Here is a 20,881-nt window from a genome sequence, read left to right as displayed (position 1 = left end):
GATCACATTGCTTTGGCATTCCGTAAACAATAACTAATTTTAATGTATTAATGCTTATTGGATAAAGTAGATAAAATATACATAATTTGGAACTGCAGGCTCTGTTTCTGTAAAGAATGGAGAAGGCTCTAAAGTCATGAATATTTTTCTACCTCATAGTGGGTGAACTTCAGTCAGTTTTACTAATTTAAGTAAATTTTGTAGTTTGCTTAAGGCAACATGCATTCACACACAATACAGCCGATTTGCGTTTTTCTCCGATCTTGCAGAATTTATGTAGACTTTGTATCTTTAAAAATGTTGTTTGTGTGCATCTATATATAATCAATTGTACTTAATACACAGTGAAATTCTATTAATTCATTCCTAATTACAACCTTTTATGCATGTCATGATTTTCCCTTAAGTTCCACTGCCACATTTACTTGCATATCGGGCTTGTTTTTGAATGTTTCTGAAATATATACTAGTACAATTTCATTTGGCATAAGTTCAAATGTATGTAGACTAAATAGCTCTATTTTTACCAGCTTATTAGGCTTCATTTGATTTGGAGTGTGATCTCTTTAGAAATTATATCACTTATGGGGAATAAAAACTGAGACCATTGTGACAAAAATAAGGACTATAATATTAAAGTCAAATGATATACAAGTACTCTGTCATTATTCTGATACAGAATTTTTATGCAGCAATATCAATACAGGTACAAATGACAAGATATTGAGCAACCCATTACAATAAACTTTAAGTTTCAAATAAATACAAGTGGCATGTTAATACATATTATTTCAAATGTGTAAGTAGTTTTATGCCAGATTAAAATAAATTCTTCCTCTTTGATGGTATATTCGATGGTATATCTAAATTTCACAATCATAAAATGAAATTCTGTATGAGGGGGAAAAGGCTTTATGGGACAACTAAAAATATAATTTGGTTCACTACTCTGTCTGCTCTTACATCTCTCTAATAGCAGGACTTGCTGCTCCCTGGTTCAGACAGATAGTGGCAATACATCTTCATTACATGTGGTGTTAGCTCGATTGAAGGTAATAACACCTTTTTTGCCTTTTTTTTTTGAGACTTTTCCCGAAGGAAAGCTGTGGAGTTAGAAAATCGTTTCTAACTTTGCCAGCTAACTTTTGTCCACCTTTGGTGGCATTCTTCCAGAACATTTGGTAAATGCCAGCTTAGGAATCCAAGTAGGGTGATAAGGGATCAGGAGAAGAATGAGCCATGAGATTAGGTCATAGTTAAGGTGGGATTTGGTGTATTTGGCGATTTGAGAGATACAGAACAAAAACGTGTCTATCTATTGCAGAAACTGTGATGAAGGAAATGGGAAAATCTTTAAAAAAAAAAAAGCTTCAACCTGACAGTTACTATAGCTCTGAATTGAAGCCAACTTGCCTGCAGGTCTGGCAAAGTTCTTGGATACCTGCATAGACTTCTGGGAATCACAGTCATGTGGAGAGACACAACTTCTCCACCTGGCCTAGGGACTCCCAGAAACTGATGCAGTTATACACTAGAACTGTTCTCTGACTGGGTTACACTAGATCACAATTTTCCTTCTCTTCTTTTCAGTAGAGACTCTGACATTAGTTTTATAAGACACAATGAACACATAGAAGAAAATCTAGTCCATAATACTGTTACTTCAACATTTCTATTAAAATGAAATCTCCATGAAAAAAAACCCATTCATTTTCAAATCAAGTCTAAACAATATTACTTAAGGCTAGATATAGTTATTTTTGATGCTTTAAAGGGAGAAAGTATAGGACTTTTTTCTGGCATATTACTGTTCATTACAATCAAAAGGAAAATGTTAAATATATTAAGTTGCTCTTCACATTTAACTGATTCCATTTCAAAAGTGATCATTATTTCCTGGGTAAACATCGAAATCGGTTAAATGTAGTCCGTACACAGGCCAACCCAGGCAGGCAAGGACAGGTGTGGATGCTTCTTCTTCCCAAAAAATGGAACCTAGAAATAAACATAAAACACAGTCACAGGTGAATTTTGAGGGAGGAAAAGAAAACGAATTTATATTTTTCTTAATCTTTTGAGCGAATCTAATAAATCTACCAACATGAAAGGAAAATCTATAAAGTATAGATGATGACAAGGTGTACCAAAATATATACCAAAATTATAAATGATGACAGGTATATCAAAATAGATATGATCAAGTTAAAGAAACAGGTAGATCATTATTTTGTCTTTCTTAATTTTGAGCTTTGTTGTTGTTTAGTCAATGAATCGTGTCCAGCTCTTTGCCACCCTTTCTGGTTTTTTGGTTTTTGGAGGGGAAAGATACTGAAGTGGTTTGGCATTTCCTTCTCCCGCTTATTTTACAGATAAGAAATGGGGGCAAAGAGGATTAAGTGACTTGCCCAGGGCCACACAGTTAGTAAGTATCTGAGGCTGGATTTGAACTCAGATCCTCTTGACCCTAGGGCTGTAACTCTATCCACTGTGACACCTACCTACCCTAATTCTGAGATTACAAACCCCGCAAAAACACAACTCCAAAATCTTTCCATAATGAGGCCTTTCCCAATTCCTCCAAATTCTAGGCACCTCTTTAAATTCTCTTACATTTATTTATATTATATATGTGCATACAGCCCTAGCAGCACCAGATGCAATAAGCTCTTTGAGGGCTGGGATTGTTCTGTTGTTTTTTTTTCCCCCAATACATCTCTAGTGTTTAGCAAAGTGCCAGCAGGTTCTGAAAAAAATACTTGTCTATTGATTGAGTATATCTAGTAAGTGCTTGATCTTTGTCTTTGTTATCTTTGAATGGTTCAAATAAATCTATCACTTTATACAGACTAGAGAAGAGTATCCTTTTTTAAGCTACCCAGATCAACACAGCATAGGCAAATATAGGTTTTTTCTTTTCTAGATGCCAGAAAAAAGAATTTATTATATTGTCACATAAGATAAAGGAAAAAAAACATTGCATTTAAGGATCAAAGTATAAACTTCTATAATTGAAAAGCAGATTATAAACTTTATACAATCAGCAATCTATCTCCAAAAATCAGGTTGTAAATAATGCACACCAATGATCAAATGCATATGAAAACTTCCACATCTACAAAGGATAGAATTATAAAACACATGCATTGAATTAACGTGGGGGAATTGCTTCATTTTAGTTTTAAAACTTTTAAAAATTCTGACATTAGCAGACACTAAATCAAATAATCACACAATATAATGATATGATGTGGTATAATATTATATAATGTAATGTAACATAATATAGTATGGTATATTATAACCTAACAGCATTGCAAAATGTAAACATAATATGGCATAGCTAGCATTTTATAACAAGTAAAGTTTACAAAGCACTTTGCAAAATATTATCTCATTTATCTTTACAATAACCTTGGGAGGTAAGAGCTACATTATCGTTATTTACAGATGAGGAAACTGAGGCAGATGGACGTTAAGTGATTGCCCAGAATCACAAAACTAGTAAGTGTCTAAGGTTGTATTTGAACTCCGGTCTTGCTGACTCTAGGCTCAGCACTCTATTTACCAGATATTCATCCAGCTGCCTTACATACAAAATAGAGTGTACATGAAACTCCAACTCTATTATGTACAACTTATTTTTCCTTTTTCCATGGTAACAAATTTAGCTTCTAAGTTGAAGAAAGTGTTTTGTAGTCTTTAAGCATATCTAAATGTGAGAAGAAGAAAGGTCAGAGTTCTAGAATAGTTGCATGTCTTCTGGAAATCGTAGTCCAACCTTCCATCTGTAGCTATTTTATAACTTCTCCCTCACCTGGAGGAAACTGTTACTACACCATCCGTAAAGGCATTACTGGGCCTCAGGGCAAATTATCTGTATGGGTGCCTGCCTACCACTTACATTTTTTAAATATATTGGTGAAATATATTAAATATATTGGTGAAATTTTGTTTAAAATAAGCATCATTGTCTTTCTTGAAGGGGAAGCAAAAGAGATAACACTAAAGAGAACTCTCTGGGAGAGACCAAGGTTTGAATCCCAAGTTTGTTAGCATGGGAGAGGGGGGCAGTAAGGGTAGATGGGAAAAGAACAAGAGTGGATGGGGTTAGGAGTTACTATGAGCAAAATACTCATCTTTTCTTTACTCATCTGTAAAATGTAATATTTATAGCACTCACCTCACAAGAGGATTGTGATGGTCAAATGTATGCAAAGTGTTTGAAACATCAAAGTATATTAAAAGGACAACATCATTTAAGATGTATAGATATTGTTGGCCTGGCAAGGGACTTTAATATGAACCCCTTGTTTTTACAGGTGGAGAAATCTGAGGTCCAGAAAAACTAGCCTTGTGACATGTCTATGGTCTCAGGTGAATTAGTAGTAAAGCCAGTGCTAAACCAGATCAGGCTTGGGCTGATCACCTTGATTTGTATCCTCTATAGATCTGTTGCTCATTTACTGATTCTCCTATGCATGAGCTATGGTTGCTACTCTTCTCTGATGAGGACATGCCTCAGGTTGTAAAAGGGGAAGGAATAGAGACAGGATTTTGATTTTTTCTAATATAGGAAACTCCAAGTGATCTAGGAATTCTTTGAGCAGAAGAAAAGGGAAATTCACATTCCTCTACCAATGAATGTCTTCATCATACCTCAGAGTCTTAGAGAATTGCCTAGAATCATGAGAAGTTAAGAAGTTCACACCAAGTCATTAAGCCAGCAAGAGTCAGAGGATGGACTGGGGCCCAGGTTTTCCTGGATATTAGGTTAGCTCTCTAAATGCTACCTCTCAAATATTTGGGAGGCGAAAATAAATTTTAAAGAGCCTAAATTATATTAAACTATTACTAAGAACTGAAGCAAAGGGTGCTCAAAATTTACAAAGAAATTTTCATACCTTATTTCAAGAACAATAGACCATCAAGTCAATATGGCTTTAGAGTAATATGCTTGGCCTTTTTCCAAATTCAGGTGCTACTACTTGTTTACTAAGAAGCATTTGTCTGACTAAGCCATCACACTATCCCTCTCCTATTCCCCAAGAAAGTGTTGGATAAGACCAAGCATATCAATGATATTTTTAAGAAACTGACTAAATCTTTTTTTGCAGGGGCAATTGGGGTTAGGTGACTTGCTCAGGGTCACACAGCTAGTAAGTGTCAAGTGTCTGAAGCCAAATTTGAACTCAAGTCCTCTTGAATCCAGGACCACTACTTTATCCACTGCACAACCTAGCAGCCCTGGAAACTGACTAGATCTTAATAAGTGCTTCCATACTATAGGCAACTATGGTGAGTGTCATAGAAAAAGCACTGAATGTGGAGTCGAGATAGTTTTGTCCTCAACTCTGATCTTTAAGCCTGTAAAGCAGTTTGTGAACCTTCAGAGCTATGTAAATATTAGCTGTTCCTTCTCCTCCTCTTCCTCCTCCTCTATGTATGACTTAAGTCACTTTATCTCTGAAAGCTCAGTTCCCTATCCTCTAAACTGTGAATGATAAGACTTGTATTATCACCTCACAAACTTGTAAAGATAAATGAAATAATGTATGTAAACTCCAAAGAGATACATAACTCTAAGTTACTGATGTTATTTCAAATCCTTGGATGTATGTATTTCGTCACTGGTGGTTTAGAGTAAGAGTCAAAGACAATGCAAAAGAAGACAATGCATGTGACTAGACCATCTCAACCTGACATTTAAACAAACCACTTATTCTGGAAAAAAATAGTAAATGGGCAAAAGTAAAGAACTAACATCATTTACCATTCCCTTGAAAAGTTTAGCCAGTGCAAACAAACACCACAAAGGGGAGGCCTAATGAGTCTTGGGAACTCACACAATCTGAAAATACTTACTTCTCTTGACAAGTGGCGAGATATAGTAGTCAAGGAACACTGGTTATTAATATACAATTTGTTTTAAAAATTCTACAACCACAACACAAAATTTATCTTACTAGGTTTTTTGTTCATTAACAAAATAATGAACAGCAGACGGAGAGATCCAACTAAGGCTGTCACAGGATCATAAATTTAGATTTCAAAGGGACCTTAGAGACCACTGAGTCCAATCCCTTCATTTTCCAGTTGAGGAAATTGTGGTACAGAGAAATTATTTGATATGCTCAGGGTTATATAGTATCTGAGGCGCATCTGAAATCTAGGTTTTTCCTGACTCCAAAACCAGTGGTTTTAGAGTGACAATAAACTAAATACAACCAGAAACATATTTCTGGCATTTTCATATTGATCTAATATAATGTAATCTAATTTCTCATTAAGGATATCAGAACTATCACAGTTGGACTCTCTACCATCTGTGTACCTAATTCCTGTGTGAGGAAGGAAGTGGCAATAGCATCTGTATGCACCAAATACATACAAGAGAAATCTATGCTGAAGTGAGATACAACATTAAAGCCATTTAGAGATCCAATCTCAAGAGACCTCAAGTAGTAGGGACCTGGGGGTTCTGTTTTTTAAAAAGCAGGAAAGAACATGGATGTGACTTTCAGCACAGAAAAGCAACCAAGATAATACTAACAACTATGAACCCCTAAATTCCTGCTTTTTCATTTCTATAAAAACTTTATGGGGAAAGTTCTATGTACGCGCTGAGGGTATAAAACCCACCTGTGCCAACAGTTGCAAAAACAACATGCCAAAGCCATTTAATTTCCATAATCACTAAATTCTTAGTAAATCTTCTCAGTTCATGTTTGCTCAGATGGCATACTTAATCGATAGCATCAGAGATAGTTTGTTATTTCCTGAGTTCATCTCTACTCTCTACTGCCCCAACCCTGACCTCTTGTTTCCTTTTCTCTTTTGGTCTCAATATTTAAACTTTTAGAAGTAGACACTGGTCTCAAGGTTATCTGTACATCCTCATGAACTGTTTCGAGGAAAGGCGCTATGGGAATCTTACTTATTAAATGCTTATTCATCAAATGAGCTTTGTCACAAAACCCTCTTTCACATGATTGTTGCGAGTGAAATCCATGACGAAAAAAGTCCAACAGGCTGGACCTCTCATTATTAACCTTTTTATTATTAAGGTTGAAATGAACCACACCAGAGGACCAAGGGGTTGGCTAGAATGATTACTCTCCTCCTGCATATATCCTTTCAGGCAGGTTCCAAAACCACCAACCACAAAAGCAATGCTAGTTTTCTCCCAGTAGTCCTCTACTAGCAGGAGACTAAGCGGGGGAAATGGCTGTCCATTTTTATTTTGAACATTATATACTTTGTTGATATCTGACTTTTTATCCTTATACCCAGAACCCATGGTTGGGGCAAATTTGCCAGGTTTTCCAAACATCTGCTCAGAAGGATCAGACAGGTTTGCCACTTAATTGAAAAAAATACAGATGATCAGGCTGCCTTCTTTTGGTGGGTCTAGAGTTAATTCTAATATACATCCCAGATCCCCAATGACCAAAAGGGAGCTCCAGGAACAGACATTAAATTGGTATTAGAGGAACAACATGATAAAATGGAATTCAGGGGCAGTAGGTGGTGCAGTGGATAAAGCACTGGCCCATGGATTCAGGAGGACCTGAGTTCAAATCTGACCTCAGACACATGACACTTATTAGCTGTGTGACCCTGGGCAAGTCACTTAACCCTCATTGCCAACCCCCAAAAAGTAGTAAATTCAGGTCTTGGCTCACAGCCTTCTAAACACTGTGCCACTTCACTGCCTAAACTAATGCTTATGAAACTACTGTAAGTGAAATAAGAGAAGAGTTTTCTATAACAGGCCATATGTCCATCTGACTGACTGACTGGAAGGCATAAAAATATAACACTGCCTACATATTATTTTTTTAATAAATGCATTTGGCTTCATAGGACAAAGTATTGCTTGGAGGTTCTCCTTAAACAAGTTTTCTCCCACACAAACATGAAAACATTACAAGACTCCTAAGATTCAGTTATGGAGATAATTTTTTCAGTGATTTGCTAATTACTAACATCAAGTGAGATGTTAAACAGCAAGATACATTTACCTAAAGGGTTTACCAATGTCAATTATCTGAAATAAAGTCCCAAATGAAAGGATTCCTTATTGAGGGAGAGGTTTTCCAGATGCAATCATTTCGGATAATATATTTAACAGATGGAGAGGTGTCTATAAAACTAGGAAGCCTTGATTTAAGTCTTGGTTATGACCCATATCGGCAGCAACACCAGGAAATGACTTAACCTCTTCCTATGCTAGGTAAGTCTCTAAGATGGTAAATTTCAGAGTAGTGATCAAACTTTTACAGTATTTACATAGGAAGTTTCCTTACCTGGAATTCCTATACAAAGAAATCATAGATTCAGTCCCTACCCACTGTTATGGTTAAATAAAATGAGTCTTTGAACAGTAAAAAGATTTCATGGGGGAATCCACAACATAGAAAAGATATTGGCCTAATCATTTAGTTCAAGCAGAAAATCACAGCAGTGAAAATGAATTTTATGCAGAATATGACTAGCAGCTGAATGGACTTTTGAGTTAATCTGTCAATATCTTTGTCTTACCACATGACTCTACTGTTCAAAAATCTTCAATGACTCCTTACTGCTTAGCAAATAAAGTCCAAACTCCTCAGCTTCCCATTCAGGGCCCACTACAGTTGTCTCCAATCTCTTTCCAGCTTTATAATCCATTACTCTATACCATATACACTAAGCACCATTCAAATTGGACTTTTGGTTGTACTCCATGGCCCACACATTTTTTGAAGCCAGGCAAAAGTAAAATCCTCCTTTAGTTACTTATCTTATGCACTTGCCACATTTTCTTTGATAGTATAGCAAGCAACTGACAAGGAGACCCTACGGAGAACTGAAGGGTTATACCAATGAAATCATGAATCCTTGTAGCAATCTGGTTATTTATGTACACACTCTCTCCACTAATAGATGACAACTCCTGAAAAGCAGAGATCATATCTTATTTATCTTTGGAGCTTTGTAGGACTTAGCACAATACCCTGCTCACAGCAGGCATTAAAAAAGCGTCTGTTAAACAAATGGAAAAAATAAGTGAAGCTAATTCAAAAGTGAATGTTTACAAAGGAAGAAAAATGTTCACTTGGAAAATCAAACATAATAAAGAAAAACACTATGCATACAAGACTTTCAAATTGAAACTCAACCCCTTCACATGTCTAATTTGAATGGGAATAAGGTAGCCAATCTCTTATTAACATGTAAACTCTGATGATAGGAAAAGGCCTTTTGTGAGGTGAGATTTTAATTGAATCTTGAAGGAAGCCAGGAAAATCAGCAATTGGAGACACTAGAATTTATTGAGTAATAGAGTGATATGGCACAATTTATGTTTTAGAAAAATCATTTCGGCAGCTGATTGGAGGATGGACCAGTGTGGAAACAGACAAGTCAGGGAGACTAGAATTGGAAGGCTATTACAGTCATGAGAAATTATTATTAATGACAAATAATTTAATCTTGGGTAGGGAAACTCATTGTATGCCACTCAAATTTGGATGGAGACAGATCCCAAGGCTGGGAGTGGTCTAGTATATCTAGGGGTGGTCTGTGTAGAGATAATTTCTCTGTAGGTCACTCTGAGTCCCATTGACCACCTACTGTTTAGAAGGATATATATATAAACTATTAAAACCATCATTGCCATGATTGTCTTTGCTCTTTTGTTAAGAACCTGCTGGTCTTATTAATAAAATGACTAAATTATCCAGAAATTATGTCCTCAATTTCTTAATCATCACAAAAGGTATCAAGGTCAAGGTGTAAAGCAATAAGAGTCTGGACTATTGTAAGGGTTGTGTGACCAGAGAGAAGGACATTCATGTAAAAGATATTCTGATGATAGGAACAAGGCTTCACAACAAATTAGTTTTGTGGGGTGAATATGAGTGAGAATAATACCAAGGCTTAGACTTGGGTGGCTAAAAAGATAGTAGTGGCCTTAACTTGAACAAGGAAATCAGGAAGACAGGAAGATTTTGTGGAGAAGATAATGAGTTCTGCTTTGAACATGTTGAATCTGAGATGCGTATAATACATCCAGTTTACAGTTTAGGAGAGAAGTTAGGCCTGGATACACAGATGTGGGAATTATCTGTATAGAGATAACTTAACCCATGGGAGCTGATGAATCACCGAGTCACAGAATACAGAGAGAGAGGAAAAAAGGTCCCAGGTTAGTCTTGTAGGACAGACACCTGGGATTGGGTATGACCTGGATGAAGAACCACTTACGGAGGTTAAGGAGTAGTCAGACAGAGTGGAGACCAAGTAGAAAGTAGAGTCATGAAAACTTAAAGAAGACAGAGTATCCATGAAAAGGGAATAAATTTACAGTATCAGTGGTGGTAGGGACCTTGGTAGTTTTTATCAGCTGACTGTAGTTTGAGCAAGACCTGGGGGTTGGGACTATGAAAGTTTAAACTAGCCAACTAACTATAAGGATAGATACACCTAAGAAGTAGGAGGAGATTCAATTCAATAGCCAGAAAGTCAGTTGGGCATGGAGGCAGAAATAACTCCAGAGGTCAGGACTATCATTCCAAAAGAAAATTCCTCTGATTCTCAGGAAGATTTCCCCACTCCCAAAGGGAACTTTCCACAATCAGGTGGTCACCCCATCCAAACCCCCACCATCCATCCTCTATAAAGGCTCAGAGAATCATGTGGTCTCTAAGCCATTTTCTCCCCTTGAGGTCACTTTCTCTAGCGTTCAATAAAAGACTATTATATTCTAATTGCATTGTGTTCAAGAGGTGAAATCTTTTAAAGAGGAATACCTAAGGACCCCGCCCCCCCACATACACACACACACACACACACACACACACACACACACACACACACACACACACACACCACCACCACCACCACCACCACCACCACCACCACCACCACCACTACCACCTTTTGCTTCCCTGACAAATTACAACTGTTTTGGGTTTTTTGCAGTCAGAAATCAGACTTTAACATGAAAGTTTTGTAGAACCAAAGAATTTGGTGATCTATCCCTGTATAGCATTCATTACAAGAACGTTACAATCTCATCTGGGAAAGAGAACTATCAAATTCTATGAGCTATTCTTTTAGCTTAGTGGACATTTTCTCCTTTTAATACCAATTGTCAAAATATGAGATTATAATGAAATCTCTAATTGTAAAGTTTAGCCTTGCAATATAAATGTCAAATATGAAAATGTTAGTGATTAACTTGTCTCTCAGAGGAAAAGAAAAGCATTAAACAAATTTTACTGGATATCAATTCTTTTAAGTCTGACCCTTAATTCCATCTTTTTAAAAGCAATGACTGAACTAATGTAAAAACAGAAAGTTTGAAATTTATATAACTATAACTTTCATTTAGTCCCACTTTTCTGTTTCCTGGCAACCTATCCATCATGTATTTACCTTTCATATCAATCAGAATTTTCTCTATACATTTTTCCATTAGATAATTGTGGAATTTAATCTTAAGAGAAAGGCAGCTGGGTGGTGTAGTGAATAGAGTACCAGTTTCCTGAAGTCAGGAAAACCTAAGTTCAAATCCTGCCTCTAACTATGTGACCCTGGGCAAGTCACTTAACCCTGTTTGCCTCGGTTTTCTCATCTGTAAAATGAACTCGAGAAGGAAATGGCAAACCACACCAGTATCTGTGACAAGAAAACCCCAAATGGGGTCACAAAGAGTCATACATGAATGAAATAACTGAACAACAAGACAACCACAAAATCTTTAGAGAAGCAATTTGGTCTGGTATATACAGAGTTGGCCTCAGAGTCAGACAGACTTGTTTTAGGTTCCATGTCTGACACATACTGGCTGTGTGTCCTTGGAGGACAAATCATTTAATCCTTGTGTTCCAGACAATTCTCTAGGACTACAGATTACAGAATCCTTCTAGATTGGCTTTTATAGAGATGTCTTCTTTAGAGTCATGAAATCACATGTCCATTTCTTCTTCCCCTCACCTCCAAAACAATCTTAATGGCATACTTGAGTCTTGGCCCATAGTATATAGAGTGCTAGACTTGGAGTTAGGAAAACTGGGCTAAAATCTTACCTGTATCACTCTAAGAAGGTTACTCAGTTTCTGAATTGCACTTCCCTTAAAGGTTAGTGTCAGGGGTCAAATGAAAAAATCATGGATCTGGCATCAGAGGACCTGAGAATGAATTCTGGCCTCTAATCCTTACTGTTTATGTGACCTTTCTGATCTGCATCCTGTAAAATGGGAACTAGATGGACTCTAACGGCCCTTCAAGATCTAATTCAGCTAATTCCATCACACTAGATAACATGTCAAGCATTGCACAAACATTAAAGTGTTAGAGAATTGTCACTGATTATTGTTGTTATTATTCATTGAGTGCTCTTTAAAGTTGTTCTCAATGTCAGTTTCCAACAATATGGAATTTTGTTTTCTTTATATGTTCAAGGAAAGAGTCAGATTAAATGATCTTTATAGATACCTTCCAAATCTACATCCTGTCCTTGGCAGATCCTGGCAACATGCTAGAATAGGTTCACTTCGTCTAACATACTTTAATCTGACTGTAAAAAGACTCATAATGAAAGATCAGATGCCATTTTTTATGGAATTCAGTACTAGAACTGGCAGAAAAACAAGAAAAATGTATTGCTGCCTAGAGAGAGAAGATGAAGTTTATGTATATAGTCTCAGAATTGGAAGGCCATCAAATCCAACCAATAACTGACCAACATTATCACCTCATAGGTGATAATTCATTGCGGGCTTGGGTACTTCTAGTAAGAGGAGGACTTACTACCTCCTTTCTTTATTTGAAAAGCTCAAAATGTTAGGACATTTTTTCCTTACCTCCAAGCCCAATCTGACTCCAGGGTTATAATTAGCATTACTGACACCCAAAGTCAAGCATCAGAAAATGCACTGGGCAAGAAGAAGGAAAGGCACCCACCAAGAAACTTTTGAGGGGTGTGAGAGAGTGCTGGTAGAGATTTATCCTTAGGGGAGAAAAGACCCTCAGCTACTGCCACTCATAGTGGGGATCATGTGTCTACAAGGCTGATGCTAGGAAGTCACTATGAAGTTACAGAGCAGGGTGCAGCCAGGCTGTGGTGGACCTCAATTTGGATGAGTCCTGAGGACAAAGGAAGGGGAGGAAACTGGTCATCTGATAGTTTCCTATTTCTGTTTGTTTGGTTTTTTTTGTTTTTTTAAGTGAGGCAATTGGGGTTAAGTGACTTGCCCAGGGTCACACAGCTAGTAAGTGTTAAATGTCTGAGGCAGGATTTGAACTCAGGTACTCCTGACTCCAGGGCCGGTGCTCTATCCATTGCGCCATCTAGCTGCCCCCGATAGTTTCCTATTTCAAGGAATCATTCTTGCTAGTGAGATAGTAAGCCCAGGTGTTTCTGAATGCTTTAGGGAATTCCAGGGCTGCCAATGCCCTTTAAATATCAGCTTTCTGGGTCAATGCCCCAGTTGCCCTGTCCTAGTTATACTGTTTTCATTCTACCCATTGCTCCTAGATCTTCCTTGTGGAGCCAAGTTGGACAAGTTTAATCTTTCCCATGTGTCTGTCCTCAAAAACAACAAGGACAGTTTTCATGTCTTCCTCTAAGTCTTTCCTTCTCCTTGTTAAACATTACCCAGTCCCTTCGACTTACACTAGCACAGTATGGTTTGAGGCCCTTCAACCATCCTGGTTGTTTCCTCTGGCTGCTCCTAAGTCTATTAACGCCTATTTTAAAAATGTGGCACCCAGAACTAAATACAATTCTGCAGGTCGTATCTAATCAAGTGGAGAACTGAGACAACCAAGATTCAGAGGAATCAGCTAAAGAATGACACGGTAATAATCACACCACATAGTAAACTCTTACAAGGCAGCGTGGCTAAATTCAGTTTTTAGCTTTTTTTTTTTAAATTATAGCATAACTTTTTCTTTTGCCTTCATTAAGTAAAATGAAAATGAATTGACATTTTTTTTACTCTTTCAGTTCATTGTTTGGAAATCATGTAATCAGCCTTAGTCCTATTTTGTAAAGGCCATTTGTTAGTTTGTTTATAATATCCTATGTAGAGCAAAACATTTTTCAGAGACTATATAAAAACTAAAAGAACAAACTGTTCTCATCTGAACAAATGATACAAACTTACAAACATGATTCATTTCCAAACTACTGATTGAGAACCTTAACAAAATGCTAATGATGGTAGTAGTACCTTGACCTTCCTCCCCATAAGTCTGGCACTGAAATAGATGACTAAGACTTGAATCTCCTCTCTTTTACAAGAACCAAATATGAACATGGTAAAATTTATTCCTACCACTGTGCTGGTAGGGACATCTATTGAGAGCTGCAAGGAAGGTTGCATGGTACAAGGGTGTGGGGGAACAACTTAACCATAACAAGAAACACATCTCAGTGAAGCTATGGAAAAGCTGAAGGGCCAAGTCCATGCTCAGCTGTTCATGTACACTCCCAAGTTATATTATTTAATATAGGGCCAGAGAACTAAAACCAAGCCAACTGGTCAAAATTTATTACATTAAAATTCCCTCTGAAGAGCAGCAACATTAATTTTTCTCTGTAACCATGGAGTACAGGAAAGATGGTAAAATGGCTTGGCTGTGTTACAGTTTTAACCTTAAACCACATGTGAAAATGTTTTCCTTTACATTTTGAACAAAGAGTTCAAATTTTAAAAAATAATATTCAATCAAGATTTAAAATGTGAAAATAGTGTCTATTTTTTAAATGACACCTATCTGTGTTTTTTTTTTCTTTCTGTAATAATGAGAGACAGTTGAACCCTGACCAAGTAATGTTCAATCTTGGTCCAGGAAGGAGAAAAAAAGATGAAATATACTTATTTCCTCTCCATAGAGATGAGAGATTACAGATTTGCATATGAGGTTAGATATGGCTGTTTAACTGCCTTTCTGTTACAAGGCAAGTAAAAAGGGAATGCTAATATATTACTTTCCATCACTGGGAAATGATTATGGTGTAAAATCAAAATGTATCATTGATAAATTACATAAAATGGTAGAATAAATAAATCATTAATCGAAATTAAAATAAAAAATAAATTGTTTTTAAAACTGAGTGAAACAATAAATATTTGTGTCAACCTAGAAAAATAAGAGCACATTTTTCTGTGCACTATGAATAAGAATGACATGAAGATTTTTCAGTATTTAGACATACCTAGTTTTCTAAAGAGGCATACATTAAGGTATAATATTATGGATTGTATACCTAAAATAAATTTTCCCCTGTATAATGTTAGGGTGATTTCACATACAGCAAAAACAGATTTCTATTTTATTTTGTCCCCTTCCCCCATACTATGAAATTTGTGGCTTTAGCTTAATCAGAATCCCAATGAAGCCCTTCTCCCAAAGGGTACATTGTCTACCCTATCTTTACTTCCATGTCTGAACTGAAACATGAATAGAATGGCCCAAAATGTCAAATTTCCAATGTTGTTCTCCAAGCTCCATTTGTGAGCCATATTACTCATGCCTTCATATCTTATGCCACTATTCATTCCCCCCATCAATTATACCAACATATAAGAATGATGGTAGTGAAATACTAACTTTCCGAGTCAATGGATGGCAGCTGTCTCCCATGTTGCCCATCGGTGTACACATCCGGAGGCTTCTGATCCAAATACTAACAGCACAGCACATGCCACCCCCACATTGGGGGTCCTTGTCACAAGCCTGAAAGTCAGAAATAAATGGAATCAATTAGGAAAAGGACATTCCACTCTTTAAGAAAATCTAGAAATGTGATCAAATGATATGACCAGCACAGAGACGGGCACTTTGGGAATGCTTAACAAATGTTTCTTGATTTGTGATAACTCTTGAGAGTCAGACAGATGGAAATTCAAATCCTGCCTCTGATATGTGGCTAGGTGACCCTGGGCAAGTCCCTAATCTCTATCAGCCTCAGTTTCCCCCAACTATAAAATGGGGATAATCATGGCACCCATCTCACAGGGTTCTGCTGAGGATCAAACAAGATAATCTATATAAAGTGCATTGCAAACCTTTATGTGCTATAATAATGCTATGAATATATAGTTACATGTTCATATGTGTGTGTATTCAATTAGATACACTATTTCAAAAAGAGCTAAACACTGTCCCTGTTTATTAACATCTCAAATGTAAGATGTAAAATCAGCTCTCTATTTCTAGCATTTTATGGTTGATTTGCCCATGAACTGAAGAACTACCATATGTATTATTCTTACACCATACAAGGCCATTATGAACTATAAATTGAATAACAAGATTTTATGACTATTAACTGCAGAATATCTTAGGGCTGAGTTTTAAAGGATTTTTAAAGTCTATAAAAGTAGTGTAGAAAGCTAGACATGCAGAAATTCACCAACATGAACTTTAAAAGTGCTCATTTTTTCCCAAATTAGTTTCTGCCCCTTGATTTTTCTTATGCAATTATCTTAGTTCTTTCACATTTACAATTTCTCTATATAATATAACCTTTATAGAAGCTGGTATGATCATAACAAGACTCTTATTAATTAGAAACAATTACTGCTCCAGGTTTGTAAGTATTAAGTTTTAAGAAGGAAGATTTTGGTTTGGAAGAATATCTTTATTTATATGTTACCACAATCATTCAATTAGGAGCTATATAAGATGGTAAAACCAATAGGTGCTTTCATCCTACCTTATCTAAAGAATCAGATAGTGGCAGCTAGGTGGCACAATGGATAGAGTGCTGGCCCTGGAGTCAGGAGGACCTGAGTTCAAATCTGGCCTCAGACACTTAACACTTACTAGCTGTGTGACCTTGGGCAAGTCACTTAACCCCAATTGTCTCACCAAAAAAAATTTTTTTTTAAAAGAATCAGATAACTAAAGGTAATTGATTCTGACATGGAATCCTAAATACTGTTTCCTACAGTTGCATCATCCTAATATAAAAATTAAATCTTAACACAAAATTAAATTAAGATACAACAAAAATGACATGAAGGATATCAATACATCCATTAAATATGAAAATATAATTAATAAAAGTATGTTAGAAAATTCACTTTAAAAATAGAAAATATGAAAGATGTACAATACATTTTCACATGTGTAATAGACCTCAAATTATGAGTTCATCCTATATTATACCTCAACATGACTGAGATAACAGCTAAGTCTCTAATTTATTTTAAATCATAACATGTGTTTTACCTGAAATGGCTAATGTTGTTCTTCAAATTTCTCAGCCTATATAGTAGCCATATTTCTCAAAGTAAAGGCAAACTTATTGTAATGCTACAATGATTTGTTCTTCAAAGTGACCAACTTTTAAGTTCTAGTGGTTATGATGTCTGTCTAAAACCAAACAGATATGAGAAAATGGAAGCCTTTTTTATGTCGATTATCCCTGTGTTTGGAGTTATGAAGAAAAATTATCCAAACATTTCACAAATATTTAACTTTTCATCTGTATGTTTGATATCATACATGTACAGGTTTTATTTTTTCAGAAATTCATTTTCATACAATAATTACTTAAATCTGTATGAATAGATCCATCACTTTCTAATTATGTCTATGTAAAATAAAAATATTTAACAGCAAGTACTGTAATTTTTGTGTTTAAACATGTGCTAAATCTTTATCCCTGAAACTTTATTGGCTTTGTCACAGAACAAACAAAATTCAAATAAAGACAAAAAAAAAACCAAACAAAAATACAAATAAAAAACCAACCCACCACTGACAATTTGGATGTCTGACACTTCAAGACAACATTGCCAGGTAATTGACCAACTTTTCCAGTTTTCATTCAGATTTTTCTATCAGGAAAACAAAAATATAAATTCTCCTTTGCTAATCAGTAACACAAAATTAATTTTAAAAAAATACAGGAAAATAAGGTTTCTCTAAAATGTATAATAACTTATGAAAGTATTTTTTACTTATTAAAATGATAATGTTCTGCTTCATGGAAAGCATATTTATATATATTCTTATATGCTGATTCTTATATTCTCTAATGTCTTTTGTTCTTAACCTACTAACATTCTTTCAAATGACAAAGTGTGAGGAGGTTGGAATAAACAGAATGCCACAGAAATCCAAGCTTAAAACTGCACAAAGACTTCTGGGACACTTTGTATCTACTGATATTGCAACAGTATCTTAGGCTCAAACTTTAAAAAGTTTCTGTGAGAAAGTTAAAATTAAGTAGCAACACCCTTCCCCTCAAGATCCAAAACTTCATAAACTTAAGTAACTTATTGACAGTAATTTTCTGACTAAAGGGGAGTCAGGGGCATGTTTTTATTAGCAAAGAAGTAATTACTGTAGAGGGTCTTCTTTTTGAATTATTGTAAATACAGAAGCATTGGAAAAAAATTTTAAATCATTCTGATATACAAGCATCTTATTTTCGAGGTACATATTATGCTCCCGTTGTTCTCCGTTTTTAAAAACACAAACTCTTCTAATTAGTGAAATGAACAATTTTAATTATTTGAGTATTTTAACTAGTGTATAAAACAATTTATGACTGAGATTAAAATTTTGAGAATTATGGTTTTCCAAATGGAAAATGAACTGTACAAAAACTTAAACTTGGTAATGGTATTTTGTTACTTAATTTTTTTCTAGTGAAGACAAAATGTTTAACACAACATAAGAGAAAAAAGTTACCCCGGTTTTTCAAGAAAAAAAGCGAGGACTTCTGGTCATCTTTTCTAAGTTTAAACAATATTTATGTGTTTTGTTTTGTTTGGGGGGGGGGGAGGGAAGGGAAGAAGAAAACATCACTCCATAATTTCCCTGAAGAACTAAGTAATGGAATAGAGATTTGCGGTTTCACGTACAGTTCTCATTATCTGCTCTGTTTTGTATATGGAAATACTCCTTTTATTCGGTGCTTGTGAAATTCAGAATAAAGATATTTAAAAATCAGTTAAGCAAAACCACCAGAAAGAAAAGAAACCCAAGAGTTAGGGACCGTAGTCTCTTGTTTTCACGTTAATTTATCAAGACTCGGCAGTGGAAAACATTTTCAAAGCTAACCTCAAAAAGAAGAGCGGTATCCGCAAAGAAATGTACACAAATGCATTTAAAAACTGCACAATGAGAACAGAACAAAGTCCCTCCATCCCGTTTCGCTCAGCCCCGATTCTGCTGCTACTCATACTCAGGTTGGAGAGCGGACCTCTGCATTTTTATTTGGGAACAGGGGATATGGATAAGGAGCAAAAATAATGGGGGAAATGGGAAGGAAAACCAGGGACACCAAAATCGAGCGAGAGGTTGGCAAACTCTGGGGGCAAGAGGAAAGGTGTCGCTTCCCTGCTCTGGGAGTCAGACATCTGCAGGAGCCAAGCTCGAGGACGCACTAGGTCCCTCTTGGAGGGACCCCGCGCAGTGTCAGAACCCAAGACAGGGGCGCAGACCTCTCCCTTGCTCTTGCCCCACCCCGGTCCTATTGAAGCCTCGCGCCCCCAAACTGCCACGACTCTCCCGGCCCCAGCCCTGGCAGCCGCGGACACCCAGACGGCTACGGGAACCACGGGCCAAGAGACAACTTTCCTTTCGCAATTGAATTTGACCGACGGACACTGCCTGCTTTCCCTCCGACCCTCCAAGCCGAGCCCAGGGTTCTGGGTGCTACCAGCTCCCTCTGGGAGGGGGTGGAGCAGGGCAGGGTGGGGCTGGGGCAGGTGTAGACTGGCGGGCGCTTCTTACCCCAGTGATGACAGCGGTGTCGCCCGAGGGCGGCAGGAGCAGCAGCAGCCCGAGCAGCAGGAGCAGCAGCAGCAGTGGAGAGGACGGGGCGCGGCGCGGGGTCCTCATGGCGCCCTCTGGGGAGCGGGCAAAGAGCCGAGCCGAACCGAGGCGGAGCGGGCGGAGGAAGCTGGGAGCGGGCGGGAGTGCGGGCGGGAGGGCACTGGGCACTGCAGGGGGCAGGTCAGGGGACTTCGGGCGCACAAGGTGGCGGGGACCGGCTGCACCGGCGGGGAACGGGCGGGACGGGCGCCCAGACGGGAGGGGAAGGGGCGCGCAGACGGGAGCCCCAGGACCGTCTGCACCGTCGGGACCGTTGGGGCGAGTCTGAAGCGCGAGGGAGACGAGGGACTGGGGGAAGGAGGGGCTGAGAGAGGAGGCAACTAGAAGCGCCCGCGGTGAAGGCGAGAGGCGGAGAGGAGAGCCCAGCTGCCTGGGCGGCTCCCCGGAGCATCCTCCGGAGCCGAGCCGTTATAAAGAGCCCGGGGCCGCTCCGCGAGCCCCACCATGAGTCACTGCTGCGCCCTCCCGCCCGCGACGCGCGTAAAGAGGCCGTGGCTCACGCGCGCACACACGGAGTCCAGGGACAAGGGTTGCAGACACACTCACAGGCGTACACACACGTAGTCTAGGGACGAGGGGCGGTGCACACACTCACATGTACACACATAGGCGTGTAGGGACGAGGGGCTGTACACAGTCATGGGTGCACACACGGAATCTAGGGATGAGGCGCAACACACACACACACACACACACACACCTCCATGCACACAGTCCAAGGACTAGACACTATACACAACAGACCTGCCCACATGCTCCAGGGATGAGACGTTAGATGCTTCTGAGAAAACCATCACTAGAGGATTTTCTTCCTCACCTTCCAAGCATCCATTTTCACACGATAAAACTTAGAAGAGCTGTAGTCTTCCCTTTCACCCGGTCATACACACATCTCAAGACCCTCAGAGAAGATCTGTTTCTCTTCTCTTTCCTTATTGCCCCTTCCTTTCGACTTGTGTCTTCTGACATTTCTTCCACCTTTCCTCTGTTTTCTGATTCTCTTCTCTGCTTTTTTCCTCCACTTTGAGAG

The 20,881-nt window shown here is 37.9% G+C and overlaps 1 protein-coding gene across 1 annotated transcript; it reads right to left on the bottom strand.

Annotated features, from left to right (window-relative positions):
- Window positions 1–728: 728 nt before the first annotated feature.
- On the bottom strand, window positions 729–19,862 carry PROK2 (prokineticin 2). The gene is given in 4 exon segments (XM_043978017.1): window positions 729–1,967; window positions 1,969–1,995; window positions 15,607–15,732; window positions 19,750–19,862. Coding segments are annotated over 4 exon segments (339 nt in total). The 5' UTR covers window positions 19,858–19,862; the 3' UTR covers window positions 729–1,889.
- Window positions 19,863–20,881: the final 1,019 nt, after the last annotated feature.

Source organism: Dromiciops gliroides, chromosome 1 (genome assembly GCF_019393635.1).
Source record: "Dromiciops gliroides isolate mDroGli1 chromosome 1, mDroGli1.pri, whole genome shotgun sequence".
NCBI lineage: Eukaryota > Metazoa > Chordata > Mammalia > Microbiotheria > Microbiotheriidae > Dromiciops > Dromiciops gliroides.
This window is presented reverse-complemented; position numbering and strand designations above follow the sequence as displayed.